Source organism: Lemur catta, chromosome 4 (assembly GCF_020740605.2).
Source record: "Lemur catta isolate mLemCat1 chromosome 4, mLemCat1.pri, whole genome shotgun sequence".
NCBI lineage: Eukaryota > Metazoa > Chordata > Mammalia > Primates > Lemuridae > Lemur > Lemur catta.
In genome coordinates this window covers 47,516,299-47,541,413 of record NC_059131.1, presented here as the reverse complement: position 1 = coordinate 47,541,413, position 25,115 = coordinate 47,516,299, and the positions used below count along the sequence as shown (strand labels likewise).

General features: G+C 38.7%; 2 protein-coding genes across 4 annotated transcripts in view; one reads left to right on the top strand and one right to left on the bottom strand.

Moving 5' to 3' along the window:
• COMMD1 (copper metabolism domain containing 1) overlaps nucleotides 1–5,385 on the bottom strand; it is a 139,885-nt gene extending 134,500 nt beyond the window's left edge. Inside the window, exon 1 of one of the 2 annotated variants that reach the window (XM_045549696.1) lies at nucleotides 5,248–5,385. In XM_045549696.1, the coding sequence (XP_045405652.1) occupies nucleotides 5,248–5,274 (27 nt within the window). In that variant the 5' untranslated portion in view covers nucleotides 5,275–5,385. The remainder of the gene's footprint in view (nucleotides 1–5,247) is intronic. The other variant, XM_045549697.1, reaches the window with a different exon arrangement.
• Nucleotides 5,386–5,511: 126 nt separating this feature from the next.
• On the top strand, nucleotides 5,512–18,924 carry CCT4 (chaperonin containing TCP1 subunit 4). Of its 2 annotated transcripts, none has more exons than XM_045549693.1 (14): nucleotides 5,512–5,916; nucleotides 9,445–9,497; nucleotides 10,298–10,387; nucleotides 11,242–11,350; nucleotides 12,028–12,170; nucleotides 12,907–13,028; nucleotides 13,354–13,486; nucleotides 15,123–15,262; nucleotides 16,156–16,252; nucleotides 16,333–16,443; nucleotides 16,532–16,662; nucleotides 16,801–17,035; nucleotides 18,326–18,439; nucleotides 18,657–18,924. In XM_045549693.1, exons 1-14 carry the CDS (start codon nucleotides 5,790–5,792, stop codon nucleotides 18,669–18,671), a joined length of 1,620 nt encoding a protein of 539 aa, XP_045405649.1. In that variant the 5' UTR covers nucleotides 5,512–5,789; the 3' UTR covers nucleotides 18,672–18,924. The 2 variants fall into 2 exon arrangements, with proteins under 2 accessions (XP_045405649.1, XP_045405650.1); XM_045549694.1 differs by having other exon boundaries at nucleotides 5,649–5,916; nucleotides 9,448–9,497.
• Nucleotides 18,925–25,115: the final 6,191 nt, after the last annotated feature.

Genomic DNA, 25,115 nt, shown 5'->3' with positions numbered 1-25,115 from the left:
CTGAGCAAGAGCAAGACCCCATCTCTACAAAAAATAGAAAAATCAGCAGGGCATGGTGGCTCACGCCTGTAGTCCCAGCTATCTAGGATGCCGAGACAGGAGGATCACTTGAGCCCAGGAGTTTGAGGTTGCAGTGAGCTATGATGATGCCACTGCACTCTAATTCAGGCAACAGAGTGAGACCCTGTCTCAAAAAAACAAAATAATAATAATCTTCTAATAATCTTCTGGAAGTAGTGGTGATGATTGCACAATTTTGTGAACATACTAAAACCCACTGAATTATTCAATTTAAAAGATGAATTTCACAGTATGAGTTATAGCTCAACTTAAAATTCAACATAATGAACTAATTGTAATTTAGCATAAAAACAAAAGGAAAGTAATTTATAATATGAGTTTCCATGTGTGTTTGGGCACAATACACTAAGTGACTAGAAGACATATGAAGTAGCCATATTCCTGCATCTTTATACAAAACTACCCATGACGTCTACAAATGAAAATTGATACACATATGTGGTATTGGTGACTCCAGAAAGAGAGCAGTTGCTGTATGATGTTCGGAAATGTGAACAAAGGTTGGTAAAGTTTACAACAAAAAACATTCTTCTCTCACTCTACACAGTAATGGCAATCCTACAATGTTCTATATATATTAATGTTAGGATGAAAATATATTGTGTAAAATGGAGTTAGATTTGAGGCTCAGACAGTAACAAAGAGGTAGGTTTTTCGCTACATGAATGCACCTGCATGGCAGGATATCTTACATCCCTGGCCTCTGTCTAACCTGTGCTATTCCTATACCTTCTTTAATGTGACAACTGAAATGCCTGCCCCTTTCAAGGCAAGTGCCACACAGTTGAGAATCACGAATCTAGGCTGCTTTAATTATTGTTTATCTAGTGTTTGCCTGAAGGCAAGAGGTATTCCTTATAACAGAAAATATATAAGATTTCTTTTCCTTAAAGAACTAACTTTCTAAAAGGTAAATTCAGAGATGCTTTCATGGCTCCAAGAAAACCAAACCTAGAGACAAACTATACATTATGTTAAGTGTGCCTACAAAGTTGCAGAGAATAGCTGACAGAAGGGGAAAAGTAATAAAAGGATAAGTAGAAACAGCATTATTAGGCTGTACCTACTTATTTCTATGAAACTTTTTATTCTTTATTTTTATAATCTTTGCCATTTTGTTGTTGTTGTTTTTAGAGACCGAGTCTCTACTCTGCTCACCAAGTTAGAGTGCACTGATGCCATCATAGCCCACTGTATCCTTGAACTCCTGGCCTCAAGGGATCCTCCTGCCTCAGCTTCCCAAACAGCAGGGACTACAGGCCTTGCCATAATGACTGGCTCATTTTTTTGTTTGTTTTGTTTTGTAGAGAGGGGGATCTTGCTATGTTGCTCAGGGTGGTCTTGAACTCCTATCCTTAAGTGATCCTACTGCCTTGGCCTCCCAAAGCTCTGGGATTACAAACGTAAGCCACCGAGCCTGGCCTAATCTTTGCCATTTGACACATGAAAAAACGTCTTATTGTTTTAATTTTCATTTCTTAAATTTTGAGAGTGAATACTTTTAATACATATTTATTGGCTGCTTGTATTCCTTTTTTCCTTTTTTTTTTTTTTGAGACAGAGTCTTGCTCTGTCACCCAGGCTAGAATGCTGTGACATCAGCCTAGCTCACAGCAACCTCAAACTCCTGGCTCAAGCAATCCTCCTGCCTCAACCTCCTGAATAGCTGGGACTACAGGCATGCGTCACCACACCCGGCTAATTTTTCTATGTTAAGTAGAGATGAGGACTCGCTCTTGCCCAAGCTGGTCTCGAACTCCTGACTTCAAGCAATCCTCCTGCCTCGGCCTCCCAGAGTGCTAGGATTACAGGCATGAGCCACTGTGCCCGGCCAGCTGCTTGTATTTCTTCCCATTTCCTTGTCCATTTTCTGTTAACAGTTTCCATCACCTCGGTGATTTCAAACAGCTCTTTATACATTAGAAATATTAATGCTTGTTACCTATATGAAAATAATTTCCTAAACCAGAGCTGTAGCTGAGTCCACAGGGGTAATGAGGCCATTTCTGGGTCTGGAGCTGGGGCCTCAGTTGGTGAGTCTGCCACCTGGGTGTGGTTTTGCCCTCTCAAAACAGCCTTCCAGGATCTCAGGCCTCATCAGGGTTTCACAACCTCTTCTCTGGATCCCAAAGCTCCCAAAGAGGTACTTTTGTCTGCAGATGGCTGCAAAATTATTCTACCTGTGGAGGGATACAAGCTCCTAGTCTGCCATTATAATGTCACTCTCCTAGTTAATGTCTCTTAAGTCACTTTTATTCTGTAGGTTCCTCTTCCATCTTCATGGTTATTGTTTTAATTTTCTTGCAACTTATTTATAGGTCATTTGTCCTAAAGAATTTCCCACATTCTGTATTATATTGATTGCATCCTCATGGTATCATTTTGAAAAACATATTCTTCTATCCATATACTTCCTGTGAGCCCATAAATTGGTAGTTAGATCTGGGAACTTGATTAGATTCAGGTTCAATTTTTTTTTCTTCCTTCAGGATGTATATAAATAAGGTTTCTCCTTACATTAATTTTTTTTTTTTTTTTAAAGACGGGGGTCTCCTCATGTTGCCCAGGCTGGAGTACAATGGCTATTCACTGGTGAGATGTGAGATCATATCACACTGCAGCTTCAAACTCTTAGGCTCAAGTGATCCTCCAGCCTCAGCCTCCCAAGTAGTTGAGGACTACAGGCATGCACCACCATACCCCACTTGCCTCACTTTTTGTGTTGTGCTCCACTACATCCTGAAACCCCAAAACAACAATCATTTATTTCTCCACAAATCTGCAATTTTTCTAGCTCTCAACTACACTATAATAAAGATCAGTTCATTATTATTTTTAGATTTTAACACATTCTCACGATAAAGATTTTTTTTCCTTGGGGCCACAGTGTTTTATTATGAAAATAGAATAAAAACTTCACAAACAAAATGATCCTTTCTAATTTAATGAAAAATTTGTTACTTTTTTTTTTTTTTTTTTTTTGGAGACAGTGTCTCACTTTTTTGCCTGGGCTAGAGTGAGTGCCGTGGCATCAGCCTAGCTCACAGCAACCTCAAACTCCTGGGCTTAAGCGATCCTACTGCCTCAGCCTCCCGAGTAGCTGGGACTACAGGCATGCGCCACCATGCCCGGCTAATTTTTGCTATATATATTTTAGTTGGCCAGATAATTTCTTTCTATTTTTTTAGTAGAGACGGGGTCTCGCTCTTGCTCAAGCTGGTCTCGAACTCCTGACCTCGAGCGATCCACCCGCCTCGGCCTCCCAGAGTGCTAGGATTACAGGCGTGAGCCACCGCACCCGGCCGAAAAATTTGTTACTTTTTATTGTTTTCTGTGCAGGAGTTACATGCAACTTGAAAAATAGTTCTCTTGGCTCCCAAAGTGAAGAGACATGTAAGTTCATGTGCTTCAGGAGGCCCCGGGCTCAAAACTAGTGTTAAATACAATTCACATGACCGTTAATGTGTCAAAAAAAATCTCATTCTTTACTAATCATACATCATAAACCTTCCAAGTTTCCCAGCACCCTCCTCTGGCTTTTCCTCTTCCCATTTTCAGATAGAAATATTTCAACCAAAAGAGTGAGAAAGTGATACAAATCTAACTAGACACCTTTCAAAAAAATTAGGAAAATCAAATATATTTAATGAAAACAAGCTTCCGTTTCATGTTAATATTGCAAGTGTCAACTAAAGAAAAAAAAACCAGGCTTTTAAAGAATTAAAGTTAGTTTTATTCAGAAGTCTTACCGAGGACTGCAACTTGGGAGAGTCTTTCAGAGAGTTTCTTTTTTTTTTTTTTTTTTGAGACAGAGTCTCTCTTTGTTGCCCGGGCTAGAGTGAGTGCCGTGGCGTCAGCCTAGCTCACAGCAACCTCAAACTCCTGGGCTTAAGCGATCCTACTGCCTCAGCCTCCTGAGTAGCTGGGACTACAGGCATGCGCCACCATGCCCGGCTAATTTTTTCTATATATATTTTTAGTTGGCCAGATAATTTCTTTCTATTTTTGGTAGAGACGGGGTCTCGCTCTTGCTCAGGCTGGTCTCGAACTCCTGAGCTAAAGTGATCCACCCGCCTCAGCCTCCCAGAGTGCTGAGATTACAGGCATGAGCCACCACGCCCAGCCGAGAGTTTCTATTAAACTACTCCAAGGTAGTGTTTCAGCCTAGTTTATATACCAGTAGTGGTGTTTCTGCATGTGCTCAGAAGTTACATTAGAGCAAAATATCATCAAAATTTGAGTGCAAAAGTATATCTGGTTATAGATTACAGAGGCATAATCATTAATCCTGTAGGATGTTATCTTCTGTACAGGAAGAGGCAAGGGCTAGGATGACTGAATTTTTCTTTTCTAAAAATGCAATGATTCAGACAAGAGACGTGGGAACCTGTGCTCTATCCTGCTTACCATCTTCAGGGCATTCTTCCAGAGGCTGCACTCAGAGTCAGGGGCTTTGTGAAATTCTGCTGGCAAAAAGAATGAGTAACCATGGCTTCCCTTGTTGGCTACTGTGTCTCACACAAGCTAAACTTAAACAGGAATGATGCAAACAGTACGGTTTAGGAAAACAGGGCTTCATGGAGGTCTCAATAACATAAACTGACGCAGAGAAGAAGATAATATAACAATAAAAATTGTCTTTGAAGTGGAGTAAAACCTAAGAGAGATAAAACATACACATCCCTCTCTCTCTCCTTTTCTAACCCTAACCAGTGCATTGTTCAATCCTGTTACTGGGGGTCTAGGACATGGTGGGCCATCCATTCTACAGGGAACCTTCATTTGGATGGTTGGCCGAGTATTATTGTTTTGTAAAACCTATTTCACAAATCATCCGGGAATTATATAAGGCTCTTATTATTGTCAACATTACCACATATGCCTCATGTCTGCTTGCATCTGATAGAATTTTAAAAATATTTCTATACTTCATTAGCAAGAGTGCTTTGTTTATATAAAGTACTCTACAAAAGTTTTTATGATTCAGTATTTGTTGAAATACCATTCTAATGAAGAATGTGCAACAACACTAACGCAAACAAATTTTTAGCATTTATTTATTGTTTAATCCCAGGCAGTCACAGATCCAGAATTTTAGGATTCTCTGGCATTTATCTAGGGTATTTTTAAACCTCTACCACCCAATATCAATACGAGACAACTAACCTCAACACTTACAGCAAACGAAAGCATCCACTCATCCAAAGTCTCTCTTTTCCGACTCCTTTTCAAAATGAATAAAACTGAAAAAAGTTCGTCTGTGCCGCCACTCCCATTCGCAAATAGTTCCGGCGGCCGCACCACCGCGCGAAAGGGTCCAGCCTGACTTAAAAGACAGGACCTTACAACCGTAGAGGGTGGAGCGAGAAGATATGGGTGTCCCCAGCATCCGCCTTTAAAGTCGCGCGTTGTCATTGCTGCGTCACGTGACCGCGCCCCTGATCCCCAGCGCCCCAGGCCGACAACTCTGCGAGCCCGGAGTCCCCTGCGCTCAACCACCTCACCCGGCGCGCGACGGGCAGCCTCGACGTCACGCTGGCGCCGCACCGCTAGGAAGGCCCCCTTCTCCAACTCCACCTCCTCCCGGCGCCGGCGCCGCTTTCTAGAAGGTTCTTGGAGGCGGTGGACGCTTACCGTTAGTTTGTGGCCGGCCTGAATCCGGGTCCATCCGTCCCTCCCGAGCCCGCGTAGCCCCAGCCAAGTTTGCCATGCCCGAGAACGTCGCACCCCGGAGCGGGGCGCCAGCCGGAGCTGCCGTCGGCCGCGGAAAAAGCGCCTATCAGGACCGCGACAAGCCAGCCCAGATCCGCTTCAGCAACATTTCTGCGGCCAAAGGTATCGCTCCCAGGGCCTGGCCCGCGGCACTGCGGGGTCGTGCTCTGCACTCTCATCGCGGTCTGGAGTGGGGATGGCTCATTTCCTGTTCTTCAGGCGATCCCTTCTAGTCCTCCCAGCAGAAGCAGCTCTGTGGAGGGATTCTTTTGGTTTTCTACCGATGATTGCCAACCTGGAGTATGGCAGTCTTTGGACCTGCGTCATTCTGGATGCTAGTCTCTCACAGTTTTCATTCTGGGTTGTGTGTTATTCATTACATTGGAACCGAAAGCAGTTCAGTTTACAATGCCGAGGATCGCAAGCCGCGGTCCCTTGGGCTCTAACTCTTTAGGGCTGTCGCTTATCTGCTTATTGGACTTGGGGGAATGTTAGCACAGTATTTTTCAGCTGTCTTATTTTTACAGAAGTGGTGCTTAAACAGATTTCCCTAGGTTCAACTATTGAGACGAATTGAGTAAACTCTCCGCGTGTAATTGGGGTGGGGCCCATTGTATTGGGATTTGGGGAACCGATTTACCCGTCTTGTTTGGAAGTAATTATGGAAAGCTACCTCGTGCATTTATGTCGTCTCTGCATGTACAAACACAGGCAAACCAAGAAACAGATCATTTACTGGTTTTTGTAAAACAGAGTGGCACATGATGGAAATCAGGACGACCTGAATATTATCTGTTTCTGTTACTTCATGGCTTTGTGACCTTCAACCTTTCAGCCAAGGATTCCTTACCTATAAAATTCAGGAAAATGTATGCTTTTTAGAGTGGTGAAGATTAAGTCGAATTGAGATAGAAAAATCTGGAAGGAAAAGTGAGAACAAAGGCTTAAAAAAATCTTGCCCCCAGTTGTGTATTGAGTATAATTCATATTTCGTTACAATTGGAGAATAAGATGTATGCAGAAGAGGTTAGGCCAGGTTGGGACCAGATCTTCAAGGGCCTGGTGTCCTGGAAAGCATTTGGCTTAATCTCTCCCAGCCACAGACCATTTTTCAGTAGAATGAGGTAATAGCTAACTTACAGGGTTGCTGTGAGGATTAAGTGAGAAAGTACATGAAGATACATGTATATAAAGTACACTCTCTGCAGGTATTTGCAGTCATCAGCCCAAGTGACTGGGAATATGATGATGCCAAGATAGGTATGCTGGAGGGAAGGATGGGCAAAGAACAGGTAATAGTTTCTAATTTGGGCCTAATGAGTTGTAGAGATCACAATGACCAGATTGGTAGATTTAGGAGTCATTTGGAAGTCCAGGAGTTAATATACCTGGAAACCAAGATAGAGTAGACAGTTGTCTAGGAGCATAGTTGAAACTTAAATTTATTAGATTAGCTTAAATTCATGAGGTGAGAGGGTAAATTTTGGGGCCATTTGGATGGCCAAGAGAATAATATGGCTGATTTTCAACAAACGATACAAAATGGGAAATTGACGTTAACAACCTTTGAAACAACAGTGCACAGAGAACTGAAACAGCGGAGAAGGTATACATGTAGGAAGGAAAGGCCACCTGAATTATCTAGGAACCTGACCTCTTGTAACTTCAGTGATAAGAGCTCAGAGAGCAAAGGGAAACAACTAGTTTTTCCCCACAAAATGATTGAGAAAAGCTGCTGCCAGATGCATCTTTGGTTTAATTTTGGGAGCCAGAATTTTAATTTTAACTTTATTTTTATTTAGAGTTAGGGTCTCGCTATGTTGCCCTTGCTGATGTTGAGCTCCTGTCCTCAAGTGATCCTCCCGCCTCAGCCTCACAAAGTGCTAGAATTACAGGCATGAGCCACTGTGCCTGGCCAGTTTTTTATTTTGCTGTTATGAAAAAGAGACTAGTAGTACCATTTGTTGATGAAAAAATCACACACACACACACACACAAGTAGTAGAAGTTATAATTTCCAATAAGCTGTTTGTACTCTTAGTAGTTTGAATACTATTCAGCGTGAGTCATTTAACAGGTACTGCTTTGTACGTACTTCGTGCCACATGATATGTTAAACTTCAGGCGCTTTAAGAGATGTAAGAAGTCTAAATATTTATTTATTTATTTGGATTGTGTCTTTCTAGGGTCTTCACATTAATAAAGATAAGCACATTTTTTAAGTGAGACCCTCTTGTAGAGTCATGGCTATGCACGTGCACTAAAATTGCGTGAAAGTGTAATAATGACAGGATAATTAGGCACAGCAGACCAAACTTATCAAATAAAATATTTTTAAATTATACAAGGTATTGTCTCTTAAGTACTGTAAGATTGTGTATTATTCACACTGGGGGGGGGCAGGATTATGCTAGTTGTGGAGTTGGGCAGTCCTGTGTATATACGGTGACATTGCTATGTGAAAAAGGGGAAGATAATCTTTTGTCCTGGACTTGTCAAAGAAAAGGGAATCAAGTACTGTTCATCAATTCCAACTTCTCTTACAAAGTGTAAGTGAATTAATAAAATAGAAACATTCTCATGGATATTTAAAAAAATATCACTTGAATAATTAGAACTTAGTTAATATTAGGACAATATTAACTTTAATAATTAATAAGAACATAGCTTTGGAATGGTAGACTATATATCCAGAAATGTTTTATAGCATACTGATGACCAAAAGGTATGATTTGAGAGTTTTTTTTTTTTGGTTGGTTTTATTGAAGGGTGTGTTGCTCTACAGCATTTCCACTGTGCTTTGTTCTTTTGGCGGTGTTAATGTTAGTTTTTACTGCAGACCATCTATATACCACATTCACATAAGTGAACAAAACAAAAATCTTTAATCTCAGAGATAACATTCTAGACAGAGTAAACAAACAGGTGAATCACAAAGAAGTTGGGCATTCCTGATCCAAAATGCTCCAAAATCTGAGACTTTTCAACTGCTGACATGATGCTCAAGGGAAATGCTCATTGAAGTATTTCACATTTCAGCTTTTTTCAGGTTAGGGATCCTCAGCTGGTATAATGCAAATATTCTAAAATCTGAAATTCAAAACACTTCCATTCATAGGCATTTTGGAGAAGGGATACTCAATCTGCAATATGTTAGGAGGTCTAGCCTGTCCTGTTGCTGCTTGTCCTGTTTTAAGGAGTGGAAGAAACAATGCAGTCCTCAATCAGAGCTCATAACTAGATTGTACCATTTTAATGTTTAAAGGAAAATTAGGTATGTTTTCAAAATATATTCTGCCATAGGCAGAGCACAAATAAAGCAACTTTAACAAAAACAGTGGAGCATCATTTAAAAGAAGTAAAATAATTACTGTACCCAGTATATTATTATTGGACATTGAATTTTCTTTAGTGGACACAGTGAACTGTTATATATACACCATATCCTCAGAAAGACACAATGATCATTCAAGAGGAGAAATACTTTGCTCTTTGAAGAGTCTTGATTTTCTATAGTCCTAGCTAATCAGGAGGCTGAGGCAGGAGGATTGCTTGAGCCCAGGAGTTCGAGGTCAGCCTCAGCAACTTAGTGAGACCCCATTTCTTTAAGAGTCTTTAACTTTATTCTTTTTTTTCCTTTCCTGTCTGCAGCAGTTGCTGATGCTATTAGAACCAGCCTTGGACCAAAAGGAATGGATAAAATGGTAAAAGCTGAATCATTCAGTTCGTTCAGTTCCTACTGTGCACTGCAAAATCTTGATGGAGGCTTAAGAAGTGCTGTTTAAAAAGTAGGAAGTGTTAGAGAGGTACCTTGAGTGTTTAGAGGAGGGAGAGATTACTTTCGAGTACACAAGACTTAACTATAATTCATATTTCTTTTAATGGTTTTTAATCGATGAGAGTGCATACACAAAAGTAGTTATTTGTTGTATATTAAATCCAGGCATTAGGGCTTGAGTTCAGTGTTCCTTATGGATGTAACTATCCTATTATAGTTCTGTGGGAAATAAAACAATATGGAGCATTGCCTGGATAATTATTCCCTCTGGATATTCTAAAATGTATCCTTCCTAATAATGCTGCTGTTCTTTTTGAGAATACTATGAAAACTGTATTGACTGTAAGAATTGTGTTTACCACATTGTATGTCTTTTTGGACATCCATAGTAGAAATTATGTTTCTGATTAATATGAAACAAGGAATGATAGTGAGTGATTCTTCATAGTATCTTTTCTATCGTTTCTTTCTTTCTTCTTTCTTTTTTTTGGTGTCTAAATTCCTTCACTTTTAAAGTACACTACAACAAAGCCCATTTTTTCTTGTGTAAAGTTGGGCTGTTACTGCATATTCTTAAATTACTGTACTAATGTAAGGGAAGAAAATTTAAAATTAAGCACTGAGCAAACATAAATTAACTTCTTTGCTATGAAGTATTAAAATTTAGTAGAGCTATTAGGGTGTCACATTGAAATGTAACTTTAAAAAAAATAATAAATTTTCCAGATTCAAGATGGAAAAGGTGACGTGACCATTACCAATGATGGTGCCACCATTCTGAAACAAATGCAGGTATTACATCCAGCAGCCAGAATGGTAAGTACAATTTTAGGTGAGGTGTTTTGTTTTGTTTTTTTAAGTGTATTGTTTGATATTTGGTGAACAGTTAAATTTGTTTATTTGATCACATGATATCATTAAAGCATGGTGAATTTTTTTCTCTTTATGCTAAATAGGCATATTTTTAGGATACATTGTGTACCTGCCATTGTGCTCTTTGGTACGAGGTGATACTAAAACATGAATACCTTGTACTTGTCCACGAAAGTGTTCCATACAGTTGGGGAAGGAGGAGCTAAAAACATAAATGGTACTTTTTTAGTGCAGATTATTAGCTTAATAGGTGTTAGAAGGAAGAGAACAAAATAAGGATCAAAGTGATGATTTTAGTGTCAAAAGACAAGTCACCATATCAGCAAAAGCAGTGCCTTAGAAAAAATTTTATCTATTGAAAAGTCCCTTTGAATTATGTAAAGATAGCTTTTTAAATGATTCAGATTATGCTCACATGAGGTCAACTGAGATAAACTTGGCAAAAGACTTTAAACTGATACTCTGCTCTGATCTGGAATGCCCCATTTCATAGCTTCCAAGTCTATGAAACAATGCTTTTGCTTTCTGATAGGAGCTTTCTTTCAAGTAGCTTGAGATGGGAGTATTTACAACCCACAATGTGAATGAGAAATCCTGTTTATAAAGAAAGTTTATAAGTAGAATTTGTACCACAAATACATCAGTCTTCATTTTTAAATGAAATCCAAGGTGGGTGACAAATCAGAAGTTAAGAATTATATTGAATCTTCAAATTCTGTGTTTGTGATAATTTGAATTAGGTGTTATTGGATTCTCATGTTTCTCATTGAACAGCTTAGCATGTTCTGTTCACTTAGCTGGTGGAGCTGTCTAAGGCTCAAGATATAGAAGCAGGAGATGGCACCACATCAGTAGTCATCATTGCTGGCTCTCTCTTGGATTCTTGTACCAAGCTTCTTCAGAAAGGTAGGTAGGACATGCTTTATTGCTGAGTAAAGACAGAAAAGTTACCAAAAAAAAAAAAACTTTAGGAAAAGCCAAATTTATTCTTAAGTAATATAGAAAAAGCCAAATTATTCTTAAGTAATATGGGACTTCAAGATTTAATTTGGAAAAACTAATCATTTTATCAGGAATGTTTAGATTTTGCTATATTTATACTATAAATTAGAAAAAATTTCCCTTTTGCTTCTGATTTTTGCCAGGTTTCTTTTTGAGTGGAATTGAGTAGAATTTTGCTGTTCAAACATGAACGGTGGTGGTATTACTAATGTTAGACTGTTAATGAGTCTCTTTCCCAGAGAGAATGTTAGTGTTCTTGCTTTGGTAAACAGTATTTAATTATAGTGACTCTCTAATCACTTATTGTACTTATTATGTAGATTTGTGATATTTTGAAGAGGATAAAATTTGGTTTTAATCTTGATCATCACATGAATATGTAATTGATCTTTTAAATTAAATGGAAGTAAATCATTAGTCAGAATTAGCAGGTAAAGTTATTTAAGCTACTGTCTGTACAACTGAAGCATGAACTAAATTTGTGACTGCTTTGATATTTTAATGAGTAGAAAAGTTTTAAGTCATGTCAAACATGTAGTTTATCTACTGTAATAAAATAACTAGAGTTTCACAAATGACAGGGATTCATCCAACCATCATTTCCGAGTCATTCCAGAAGGCCTTGGAAAAGGGTGTTGAAATCTTGACTGACATGTCTCGACCTGTGGAACTAAGTGACAGAGAAACTTTGTTAAATAGTGCAACCACTTCATTGAACTCCAAGGTGAGACAAGCACTAAAGATAGTTGTCAACTTAGTTTAAGGTGTGTTTCTTGGGCACTCATATGTCGCCTCTTTTCTGTCATGCCATCTACCCCCATCCTTTTTCCTTTTCTTTTCATCAGTATTAAATCCACATACTAATTATCTTTGAATGGTAAATGGAGAGTTAGGTAGTATTAGAGACACTAAGTTATATTGTTGAATGTACTCAGAACTAATAGAGGTGGTATAGCATAATGCTTGTAAACATTAGTCATAGAGTCTAAACTGTTTGTGTTTGTTCAGTGCTAGCTTTACCGCTTAAGCTGTGTTACTTTGGGCAAATGATAACCTCTCAGTTTCAATTTCTTCATCTGAAGATTGAATATACGTAAAAGTGCTAAGACCATTGCCTGGCATATAATAAATGTAGCAATTAGCTATTTTTATCAGCCTCTCATTATTAGGGGTGCACATATACAATATGATCACACATTCGTATCTAGACAGTTTCAACAACTATGTTAATAAAAGCAAAAGGCAAGCATACATATTTTTATTTTGTGCCCCTGGTGACTGACAACCTGAGTGGAAAAGGTGGTTTGTGTGGAATATTTTCTCATGTGTTTCCGTCTTTCTACCCCTGCCCTGCCCAAATAAAGTAATTAGAGCCCTTTTAAATATCTTTGTCATGTAAGAATTGAGATGTTTTTCTTACTGTGAAGGTAACTTTTTTTTTTTTTTTTTAATAATTCTAGGTTGTCTCTCAATATTCAAGTCTACTTTCTCCAATGAGTGTAAATGCAGTGATGAAAGTGATTGACCCAGCCACGGCCACTAGTGTAGATCTTAGAGATATTAAAATAGTTAAGAAGCTTGGGTAAGCATTTCTAATTATAACTTTGATAAAAATTTGAACGCAGTTATAAGCTATTGCCAGAAATAAATAGGTTAAATGAAAAACACCTAGAGGAAAGTCCTCTCTTTTCTCTTTTTGGTTTTGTTTTCATGAGAACTTGTATTAGTATGGGAATCTCAAGATTTTGTTTATAAGGTAGTAGTGGATCAAAGAGGTCCAGGAATGGGGCGATAATAAATGTGAGGCTGAATCACGTTACGGGACTGATGCATTTTAATCTGTTAGTGATTTATAACAGATTTCCATCCCATCTTAACTATGAGCTCTTTGTTTTCTTTTTTCTTAGTGGGACAATTGATGACTGTGAATTGGTGGAAGGGCTGGTTCTTACCCAAAAAGTGGCAAATTCTGGCATAACCAGAGTTGAAAAGGCTAAGATTGGGCTTATTCAGTTTTGCTTGTCTGCCCCCAAAACAGATGTAAGTAGAATCCAAATGAAATTGGTTCCTTGTTTGTGCATTTAACTTTCTAATAACTCAGATTTTTTTTTTTTTTTTAAGATGGGGTTTTAGCCAGATGCAATGGCTTATCCCTGTAATTCTAGCACTCGGGGAGGCCAAGGCAGGAGCATTGCCTGAGCTCAGCAGTTTGAGAACAGCCTGAGCAAGAACTAAATCCCGCCTCCACCAGAAATAGAAAAATTAGCCACGCGTGGTGGCGCATGCCTATAGTCCCAGCTACTCGGGAGGCTGAGGCAGGAGAATTACTTGAGTCCAGGAGTTTTAGGTTGTAGTGAGCTACGGTGACTGACGCCACTGTACTCTAGCTGGGTTGACAGAGTGAGACTCTGTCTCCAAAAAAAAAAAGATAAGAGTCTTGTCCGGGCTGGAGTACAGTGACACTATCATAGCTCCCTGTAGCCTCCTATTTCTGGCCTAAGCAATCCTCCAACCTCAGCCTCCTGAGTAGTTGTCACTACAGGTGGACGCCACCACAGCTGGCTAATTTTTCTATTGGTTGTAGAAATGGGTACTGACTATGTTGCCCAGGCCAGTCTCAAACTCTTGGCCTCCCAAAGTGCTAGGATTATAGGCGTGAACCACACGGCACCTGGCTCAGATATTTCTTCATTAAAATAAAAATAGAAAATGTTGATACTTGTGGTTAAAAGCATAGATCTCAGAAGTGTTAGTAAAATTGAAACAAAAATAGAAATTGGTACCACAGTGACAAATCTATAAAGAAATTGTTTGTTATGTAAGATATTCCCATATCTATTAGATGTTAAATGCTAGTCTGTATAAGGGGTGGTTATCACCTCACTCAGATTTGCTCTCATTTTACATCGTGCTAGCGTGCCAGTTTCCTGTTTAGTAGTCTGTGGCTCAAATGTTTGGCCCAATAAAAATTAATGTTGGCTGAGCACAGTGGCTCATGCCTATAATCCTAGCACTTTGGGAGGCCGAGGTGGGAGGATCACTTGAAATCAGGAGTTTGAGACCAGCCTGAGCAAGGGTGAGACCCCATCCTTACAAGAAACAAAAATTAGCCAGATGTGGTGGTGTGCGCTGGTAGTCCCAGCTACTTGGGAGGCTGGAGGAAGGAGGATTGCTTGAGCCCAGGAGTTTGAGGTTGCAGTGAGCTATGATGATAGCTATTGCACTCTAGCCCTGGGTGACAGAGTGAGACCCTGTTTCAAAAAAAAAAGAATGTTCTATGTCTTTTATAATAAGATTTTCCTCGTCTTCTCAGCATACCACTTGTATAAAAAGCCTTAGAGTAAAAAGCACACAACTGAAATTATTTCTGTAATACATATATTTGTTATATGAAAAAGATTGACATTCAGGAAATAGGGTAATCATCTTTCATTTTTTGATTATCAAAAAGTATACTTGCAAAAATTTAAGTAAGACAACAGTGGATCTAGTTGAAAGTAAAAGACCCAAGTTTGATGTATATATTTTTCCAGACCTTTTTCTATGCATGTCTGTATAATTTATTGCCTGGTAGGATTTTGGTTGTATTTATACTGTACATAATATTTTTACTTCAAAGTCTTTTAAACTTAAAATCTCATACAATGCAAATTATTGTGTTCTTTTTTTTAAACAGATGGATAATCAAATAGTGGTTTCTGACTATGCCCAGATGGATCGAGTGCTGCGAGAAGAGAGAGCCTATATTTTAAATTTAGTGAAGCAAATTAAAAAAACAGGATGTAATGTCCTTCTCATACAGAAGTCTATTCTAAGGTATGGAGCTATTTATTTTGTTCATCCCTTAATGGTAATTAATTTTAGGTGCCCACTAGCAATTTTTTAAGAAACGTTTGAGGTGGGTAAACCACCAGAAATCTAGACTAAGTCTGCATTGTGAGGCATCATTTTTTTTTTAATTTTCTGTTTTTTTATTATTTTGGATACGTAATAGTTGTGTATATTCATAGGGTGCATGTGTTCTGATACAAGCATAGGATGTGTATTAATCCAAAACAAGATAATTGGGGTATCCATCACTTCATGCATAAGTCATTTTTTTTGTGTTAGTAACATTCCAATTCTACTCTCAGTTTTTTTTAAAGTATACTGTAACTTATTGTTAACTGTAGTCACTTTGTTGTGCTGTCAAGAGACCTCATTATATTTTGATAAAAACTGGGTTATTTTGGCCGGGTGCTGTGGCTCACGCCTGTAATCCTAGCACACTGGAAGGCCGAGGTGGGCGGATCATTTGAGCAAGAGCGAGACCCCATCTCTACTAAAAAAAATAGAAAGAAATTATCTGGACAACTTAAAATATATACAAAAAAATTAGCCAGGCATGGTGGTGCATGCCTGTAGTCCCACCTACTTGGGAGGCTGAGGCAGGGGGATTCCTTGAGCCCAGGAGTTTGAGGTTGCTGTGAGCTAGGCTGATGCCATGGCACTCTAGCCCAGGCCACAGAGTGAGACTCTGTCTCAAAAAAAAAGAAAAAAGAATTTTGAGTTTGTAAACTTAGTAAACTAATATATTTAAAGCATTTTGCTTCATAAATCTGATTGACCATTTAAAAAACAGTAAAATAATTAAAACCTCAAAAGCAATTGAACAGCAAAGTGGATTTTTTTAGCCTAACATTGACATAATCACTGATTTTGTATTTTAGAGATGCCCTTAGTGACCTTGCATTACATTTTTTGAACAAAATGAAGATTATGGTGATTAAGGATATTGAAAGAGAAGACATTGAATTCATTTGTAAGGTAAAATATTAACATCTGTATTTGGGGAAAATGGCCAATAATCAAATGGTGCCTTAATTTGTGTATTTCACTATTTCCAGACAATCAGTACCAAACCAGTTGCTCATATTGACCAATTCACTGCTGACATGCTGGGTTCTGCTGAGTTAGCTGAAGAAGTCAGTTTAAATGGTTCTGGCAAACTGCTCAAGGTATTGTAATTAAGCTTCTATTACTTTTATTTATTTTTTTGTTTTAACCCTTACTTCAAATACTTAATTTGGAATTTGTTTATTAAAGATTACAGGCTGTGCCAGCCCTGGAAAAACAGTTACAATTGTTGTTCGTGGCTCTAACAAACTGGTGATAGAGGAAGCTGAGCGCTCCATTCATGATGCCCTCTGTGTTATTCGCTGTTTAGTGAAGAAGAGGTAATGTAAATGCTACATTATTAAGCAACATTTTGAACATTAAAAGTTCTATATTTTAACTATTTTTAAGGTATAAGTAAATTATTAAAAATAAATTTGTTGGATAATGTAAGCTAAAAATGTGTTTGTGAATTTCAGAGCTCTTATTGCAGGAGGTGGTGCTCCAGAAATAGAGTTGGCCCTGCGATTAACTGAATATTCACGAACATTGAGTGGTATGGAATCCTACTGCGTTCGTGCTTTTGCAGATGCTATGGAGGTCATTCCGTCTACACTAGCTGAAAATGCTGGCCTGAATCCCATTTCTACAGTAACAGAACTAAGAAACCGGCATGCCCAAGGAGAAAAAACTACAGGCATTAATGTCCGAAAGGTAGTAATTTAATCTTTAGTTGTTGCAGAGAATTTTGGTTAATTTAAAATTAAAAGTATTATAATCGTCTTTTGAATGACAAACTTTATAATTATTAGTAGCTTGATCTTATATTTAAATATGAGACCTGCAAGTTAATGTATTCCGTCAAGTTAACAAGGAAGACGATGCCTTATTGGTAAGTATTTGTTCATTAAATCTGGCACTTGTTGAGTGTGGCTTTTAGCAAGTTACTTAGTATGTTCTTTAGTTTCCTCAGTTGTAAAAACAGGTATAATTAATAGTTCCCTTGTAGGCCTGTTGGCAAGGATTAAATGCATTACTAATTAGAAAGCTCTTAGATCCACTTTGTAAATATTAACCATTGCTCCTGTTGTGAGCACCAGCTAGTGTAATTATGTAGGGTAAACATGCAGAAAGTAATAATGTTCCCTTTTTTATTAATGTTTTTTATAAAGACAAATAATACATGGTGGGAAACTGACAGTCCAAGATACCATTTTTTGAATGGTACGGAACTTAAAGGGAAGGCACTACCTGGTTAGGGAAAGCTTTATGAAGATGTAACTTTGGGTAGAGGATGAAGAAATTTGAGTTGGGGAAAGCAATGGTTTATAGGTGAGAAGGATCAAGAAATTACTCACGTGTGTAGAACAGGGGTTGTATGTTGGTGATATAGTGGACTTTAAAGTTGGAAAGATCAGATAAAAGCTATAATGAATAGGACTTTGGATTACTGAGGCAGACGTTTTTTTTTCCCTTCCACTAGTAGTTATTCACAAAAGTCTTTTTAAGCAAGAGCCTAAGATGATGACTATTTTAAGGAGGGATGACTGGAGGCAGGGGTGCCTGTTACGGCCATCAGCAGTAATCCTGAAATAAAGGGGACTAGGATAGTGCAATGAAGAATTTAAGGTGGGAAATAAGAGATGTAAAGGAAGACTGGATCAGACTTGGTCTGATTCAGAATTAAAATTCAGAGATGATTTAAGCATTAAACTTTTAAATACTGTATTATAATCATCTACCTAGTTTTGCCAGTATATTGTAAATAAATAACATAGAAGTTGTTTTGGATTTAGAATTGGGGGAATCCAGCATTAATTCAGGTTTTCCAAATTTTAATTGAAATACAACCTACAGTGTAGAGGAGAGGTTATTAGAGTATCTTACTCTAATGTGCCTAGACCAAGGGAAAACTAGGTTTGAAATGGTCTCGAGGCACACTGGTGACAATGTAGTTGTTGTGTATAATTACAAACACTGAAAGCAACTTGTACTGATTTGCAGGGTGGCATTTCCAACATTTTGGAGGAACTGGTTGTCCAGCCTCTGTTGGTTTCAGTGAGTGCTTTGACCCTAGCAACTGAAACTGTTCGGAGCATTCTGAAAATTGATGACGTGGTAAGTACATATAGATTATAAATTTCCCTATAAGATCAAAAAGGCATATATTTTTGAAGGTTTTTGTTTTTGATAAATGTTTGGATATCAAGTTCATAGTTAATGGTTTTATCTCATCTGTAAAAATGGGAGGCATTTGATCAATTACCTTAAAACATCTTCCCACCTTAAAATTCTGTCATCACAGGTTTTGAAACCTAAGTTTTTCTCTTACCAGGTAAACACACGATAATCTGGATAACTGATTGACTGGCATCATAATGACCACCAGTACATCGGCTAGAGTGGAAGATGATTGCCCTGGTGGTCCTTGTTATTTGGAAGATTGTTTTCTCTATGAATTCCTGAGCTTGGTCTTCCAGTTGGCATTTGTTTGAAATTGTATTAAAACAATTTAATGAAAATATTAAATAATTGGTTTTAAAAGGCAGATTGATTTATCTCCCCCCCCAACATTCTTTTATTTCTGATATGTTGGAAAAACTTAGAAGCAGGGAAGAAATTAGTTTATTTTTACATGTTGACTTTCTTATAAATTAATCCTGGGGATTTTCCTGACTTTTTACTCTACATAGGCATTTATCCATTTGATTTCTGTTGTTTTTTTTTTTAACAAGTATTTAGAAGAAAAAGTGGCCCAATATAAATGTCCATTGTGATAAAAACTATCAAAATGTAAGATGTATGGTGTTTTAAAAAGTTAGTGGTACACAAAGATACAAAGTGAAAAATGAAAGCCTCCCGTATCTTACTATGCTAATCCCTCTCCCCAGTAATAACCCCTGCTATGTTAGATTCCTTCTACAAATAAATATGTAGCAAATCTTACTTGTACAAAAGGGATTAACTAATATGTCTCACTTCAATGGGTTTAAACATCTATTCTACACACACTCACTGTTAGTTAGTGATCTTTTTAAACATCTTAAATGCTTCCTTTATAAAAGCTTTCATGCCTTTGGATAAAGGCTAGACCTTTAAGGTAGACCACAAGCTTGGTCTACGCAATCTGGTACTCTACCTATCATTTCTCCTCTTGGTTATTTCACAAGGAATGTGATGAAAGCAATTGGGCCTCTCCTTAGAATTGCAGGGAAATAATTTCAGCCAACCAGTCTGAATCTCCTTTTCAATCTATCACAGAACTCAAGTAGTTAACTAATTTGGCAATGTAAGTCTAATATTTTTAGATACGGATTTCTGTATTGTCTATAATTTAGTAGGTTTGTTCGTCATTTTAATGGATTATTGAGAGCTTGTGTACAATATGCTAATTATAGTGTCATAAAACAATTGTCATGTATATCCTAAAATCTTTGAAGTCAAATAACTTCTCTCATCCATATTATTTATATTGAATCATTTATCAGTTATTCAGCACAAGGTAGGTTTTTCTGTGTGTGGATTTTGGTTTTTTAAGAGAAGGGGTTTTTCTCGCCCAGGTTGAAGTGTAGTGGCTATTCATTGCAGTCATAGCATGCTACAGCCTCAAACTTCTAGGCTCAAGTGATCCTCTGGCCCCAGCCTCTCAAGTATCTGGGACTACAGGTACATGCTACTGAGTCTGGCTGGCAGCACAAGGTTTTTATGTCTTACACTACACCTAAATGTACAAATAGTTTATGTAACAAAATTCTTTTTTTTTTTTTTTTTTTTTTTGAGATAGAGTCTCACTCTGTTGCCCAGGCTAGAGTGAGTGCCGTGGCGTCAGCCTAGCTCACAGCAACCTCAAACTCCTGGGCTCAAGCAATCCTTCTGCCTCAGCCTCCCGAATAGCTGGGACTACAAGCATCTGCCACCATGCCCGGCTAATTTTTTTCTATATAGATTTTTAGCTGTCCTAATCATTTCTATTTTTAGTAGAGACAGGGTCTCGCTCTTCCCCGGGCTGCTCTCGAACTCCTGAGCTCAAACAATCCGCCCGCCTCGGCCTCCCAGAGTGCTAGGATTACAGGCGTGAGCCACCTCGCCCGGCCTGTAACAAAATTCTTAAAAGAAAACTCTTTTAAGCTAAATATTTCCTGTCCGTTCGTTCTGTTGTTTGCTTTGGTATAAATTAAATTGGCCTGGTGCTGTGCATCACGCCTATATCCTACCATCTGAGCAAGAATGAGACCCCATCCCTACAAAAAAAGAGAAAAATTAGCCAGGTGTGGTAGCACACCTGTAGTCCCAGCTAGTAGGGAGTCTGAGGCAGGAGAATGCCTTGAGCACAGTTTGAGGTTGCAGTGAGCTACCTGCACTTTAGCCTGGGTGACAGAGCGAGACTGTGTCTCCAAAAATTACTTTTACCATGTAGTTGATTTGGGTTTTACAACAGTTTATGATATAATCAAAGTCAGTTCTGTTTTAAGGAATGGAAGAGCAAATGAGAAAGCTCTCAAAGGAGAGATTTAATACAGTTACGTAACTCTAAAGCACTGAAGGATTCCCGTTAAACATTTAAAGGGTATGCTTAGTAATAAAAAGGGATATGACTGTACCCTAAGGGGCAGAGGTTTTGTATGCTTGTTTTTTTCTGGATTGCTATTTATGCTTTACCTTCAACTTTTTATTATGAAAAATTTCAAATATGTAGGAAAGTTTTAAGAACAGTATGGACATTGTATACCTTCCTCCTAGATTTAATTATTGACATTTTGCCATACAGTGGGTTCTGTAACCAGTGTTTTGTGTGTTCTTAGTGACTCAGCTGAGTGCATTCTGTTCACCTGTTTATTCTGAGGAAGTCACGTAAGTACATAGAAGCCTCCACAGTCTGCAAAATTGCACAATAGAAACCACAGGACTTGGAGGGGAGCATGGTTAGGAGCACGGCACAAAAACTTCAGCAACAAAAAAGAAACCTAATAAAAACAGTAACAGTTTTACACATTAAATGATTAAATACTATACAAAATACAGCCACCTTACCTTGAAAAAAAAAGCTGTAAACCTTGCTTGTGGAAATGTTAGGAGGGTTGCACCTAATGTTACTATGAAGTGGTAGGAGAGTTATCTGAAACATGACAAGGTAACACCATGTGTGGGTGGGTGTGGCTCATAACGATGGATCAGTGTATCTACATGTTTTGAGTTGTATGTGTTTTGTGTGTTCTTAGTGTGATTCAGCTGTACATTCTGTTCACCTGTTTATTCTGAGGAAATCACATAAGCAAATGTGAAGTTAGCATTTTGATCAAATAGTTCACTAATAGCTGCTTTGGAAAAGATTCATGTTTTCAAAACAAGCATTGTAGCTTAACTAATTCACTTTTGAATCATTTGAAAGTAAGTTGTAGACTTAAACTTTGTAAGTATCCAAATGAGGACATTTTCACATATGAACAGTTTTGTGATGTCTAATAACCAATTTTTTTTTTTTTTGGAGACAAGAGTCTTGCTCTGTTGCCCAGGCTGGAGTGCAGTGTCATGATCATAGCTCGCGGCAACCTCAAACTCCTGGGCTCAAGCCATCCTCCTGCCTCAGCCTCCCAAGGAGCTGGGAATATAGGTGCACACCACCATGCCTGGCTAATTTTTCTATTTTTTTTGTAGAGACAGGGTCTCCCTCTTGTTCAGGCTGGTCTCGACCTCCTGATCATCCCGTCTCAGCTTCCCAGAGTGTTAATATTATAGGCGTGAGCCACCTCGCCCAGCCCTGTATTCAGATTTTTCTAATTGTCCCCAGAATGTCTTTCCTGTGTTTTAAACTAAGATCCATTTGGCGTTTACACATTGCATTTAGTTGTGTCTTACCAGTCTCTGATCTACACTCAACGAACATCAGCTTTTTTTTTTTTTTTTAAAGAATCCAAGCCTTTTGTCTATCTTATCTGGATTACGTCTTATATAACTTGTTCCTCTGTTTCCCATAAAATCAAAAATTAGCTCTAAAGATGTTATAAACTTTTGGCAAGAGTGTTTCATAGGAGATGATGTATGTGTTGTAGTACACCTGCCTTAAAGGTGCTCCAGAGAAATAAGCAATAGGATATAGAGAAATATCTCTGGAAAGATTTATTGAGTTGCAGCTCACACAATTATAGAGACCAAGAAGGCCCATAATCTGCCATCTGCAAACTGGAGACTTAGGAAAGTTGGTGTAGTTCAAAGGCCTGAAAGCCAGAGAGCCAATGGTGTAGACTCTAGTCGAGTCTAAAGGCCTGAGAATTGAGTTCAGAGGGTAGGTCTGTGTCCCGGTTCAGCAGAGAATGAATTCAACTTTCCCCTGCTTGCTTCTCTTAAGGCTCTTGACAGATTGGAGGATGCCCACCAACATGGGCGGGGGTGCTATTCTCTTCACTTTACTCAGTCCACCCATTCAAATGTTAAGCTCTTCCAGAAACACCCTCCGACACTCCCTCCCCTGCCAATTTTTTTTTTTTTTTGAAACAAGGTCCCTGTTGCCTAGGCTGGAGTGTGCAGTGATGTGGTCATAGCTCAGTGAGACCTTGAACTCCTGGGCTCAAGTGATCATCGTGCCTCAGCTTCCTGAGTAACTGGGGCTACAGGTGCACACCACCATGCCCAGCTAATTATTTTTTGTAGAGACCAAGTCTCAAGATGTTGTCCAGACTTTCTCAAACTCCTGGGCTCAAGCAATCGTTCTACCTTGGCCTCCCAAAGTGCTGGGATTATAGTTGTGAACTGCTACATCCGGTTAAGTTGGACATTTAAACTTAGGAAACTAATGGGGAAAATGTTAATAATGCAGAGTAAGCTTTAAAATGTCTGTAGCCTTTACACTATGAATAGCAGAAAAAAGGAAAATTCTTCCAGTATTAGAAAAATATCTATTAATATTTAAGCAAAGAAATTGCTCACAACATTGACAAGTGAAATTCTGACATGTACCTTGGATGTTTCATTCTCATCTTAGTCGTAAATATCAACCAACAATCATGTTGGAACTACGTTATTTAATTGCAACCATAGGTTGGCGACAAGTACAGCAACAGAAACCAATGCAAGTATTCTGGGAGAATCAATCTTGTAAGAGGAATTTACAGGAAAGAGTGTATTCCATTATTTTTAAGTCATGTGCTATAATCCTTTTTATCTGTAAGTCTTAGAGGCGTAATCTCTCACACACACTCTACCCCAGAGAGCCCGTGGTTGACTATTTACCAGCACACCACTGGCTGAGAGCCTCCAGTTACAGCACCTTTAGGATCCTCCACAGTGTTCCATTTGAGAATGTGCTCTTCCCAGGAACACTAGCCAGTGACTGAAATGGCAGGGCCAGTAGGATCTGGCCATTTCTGCTCATTGTAGAACTCATCTAGAACAATCTTTGTGCTGGAGCTCTCTTGAGCTGGCTGAGACTTTTTCAGAGCTGCACTGTAGTTTGAACCACCTCTACCCAATTCTTTCCCTCTTCTAAGGTGTCCAACTGTATCTTGGCCTGAGACCTTTCCTACTCTCTATCTTTCACCAGAATTTCCCACGGTAAATCTCTTGCACTTTTAACTCCTTCTTGGTGTTAGCTTCCTGGAGGACCCAAACTGACAGCCAAAAAAAAGAACAACCCAGATCCAAATGTCCATCAACAGATGAATGCACTTAAGGAAGTGATGGAGATAATAGTGCAGAATTACAGATTAAATTGAGAGTACAGCTTGTCTGTAACCATTACATCATAAATAGCACAAGAAATTGAGGGAAATTCTTAGAATATTAGGAAACTAGTATGTTTCTGCAGAGAATATTATTCAGGAATTAAAAAGAAGAGACCACTAATATGCAACAACATGGATGAATCTCAAAAAAACAACCCAGTATGCTGAGCAAAAGAAGCAAAGAGCAAAAAGAGCACACATTGTAGTATTCCATTTATATGAAGTTCTAGAATAGGAGGTAGAATGGAGAACGGACTGGGAGGGCCACAAGGGTCTTTGTGGGATGATGGAAATGTTTTTATGTCTAATAGGAGTATGATTTTATGGGTGTTAACATTTGTCAGAATTCATCCATACATTTAACATATATTTCATTGTATATATGATACATTGTAATACAAAAGTGCAAAAACAATTCTTCCTATGATGTAAGATGTCAGTTTCTTGTAGATCTGTTTCTGCTCTATATACTTTGAGACTCTTATTAGATGGCTGCAAATTTAGAGTATTGCTGAACTGAAACTTCTCTTCTACGTAAACACACATGTCTTCCACACGCATTCTACTTTATCATTTTATTTTAATCTTCATTTGCAGTGCTTTAGCATATGGACCTGTGTTGCTGTTTGGGGTCAGGTTTATACCAAATCCCAAGTGAGGCAGCTCTGGCTTCTGCTCAGAACCCAGCCAAGCAGCTGTTTCAGCGTGGGAAGCAAATGCTCAGACAAAACAAAGGGCAGCCTGAAGCAGGTGGGGCGTGGAGGATTTTGCAGGTGCTCACACTCCAGACAGGCGAAGAAGGAAGGTTTAGCAAGAAAGGCTCAAATCTAAGCTCTTAGCTCTAAGCTAAGAGTCGAGTCTAGATGACGCGGGCCACATACGAGGAAAATACTGTAACTTTATGGCAGCGATGGCAGGTTGTAGGGCCCGGGCCGGGAGGAGGCCAAAAGGGAGCGTCAGCCTCGGCCTCAGGAAGTAGGGGCTTAGGTAGCGGGTGCCTGTGACTGCACCACGCCCGCTATTTGGCGGCTCTGCCTCTCCTACCTACAGCCACGTGGTGCAGAAGGCAGGAGCCA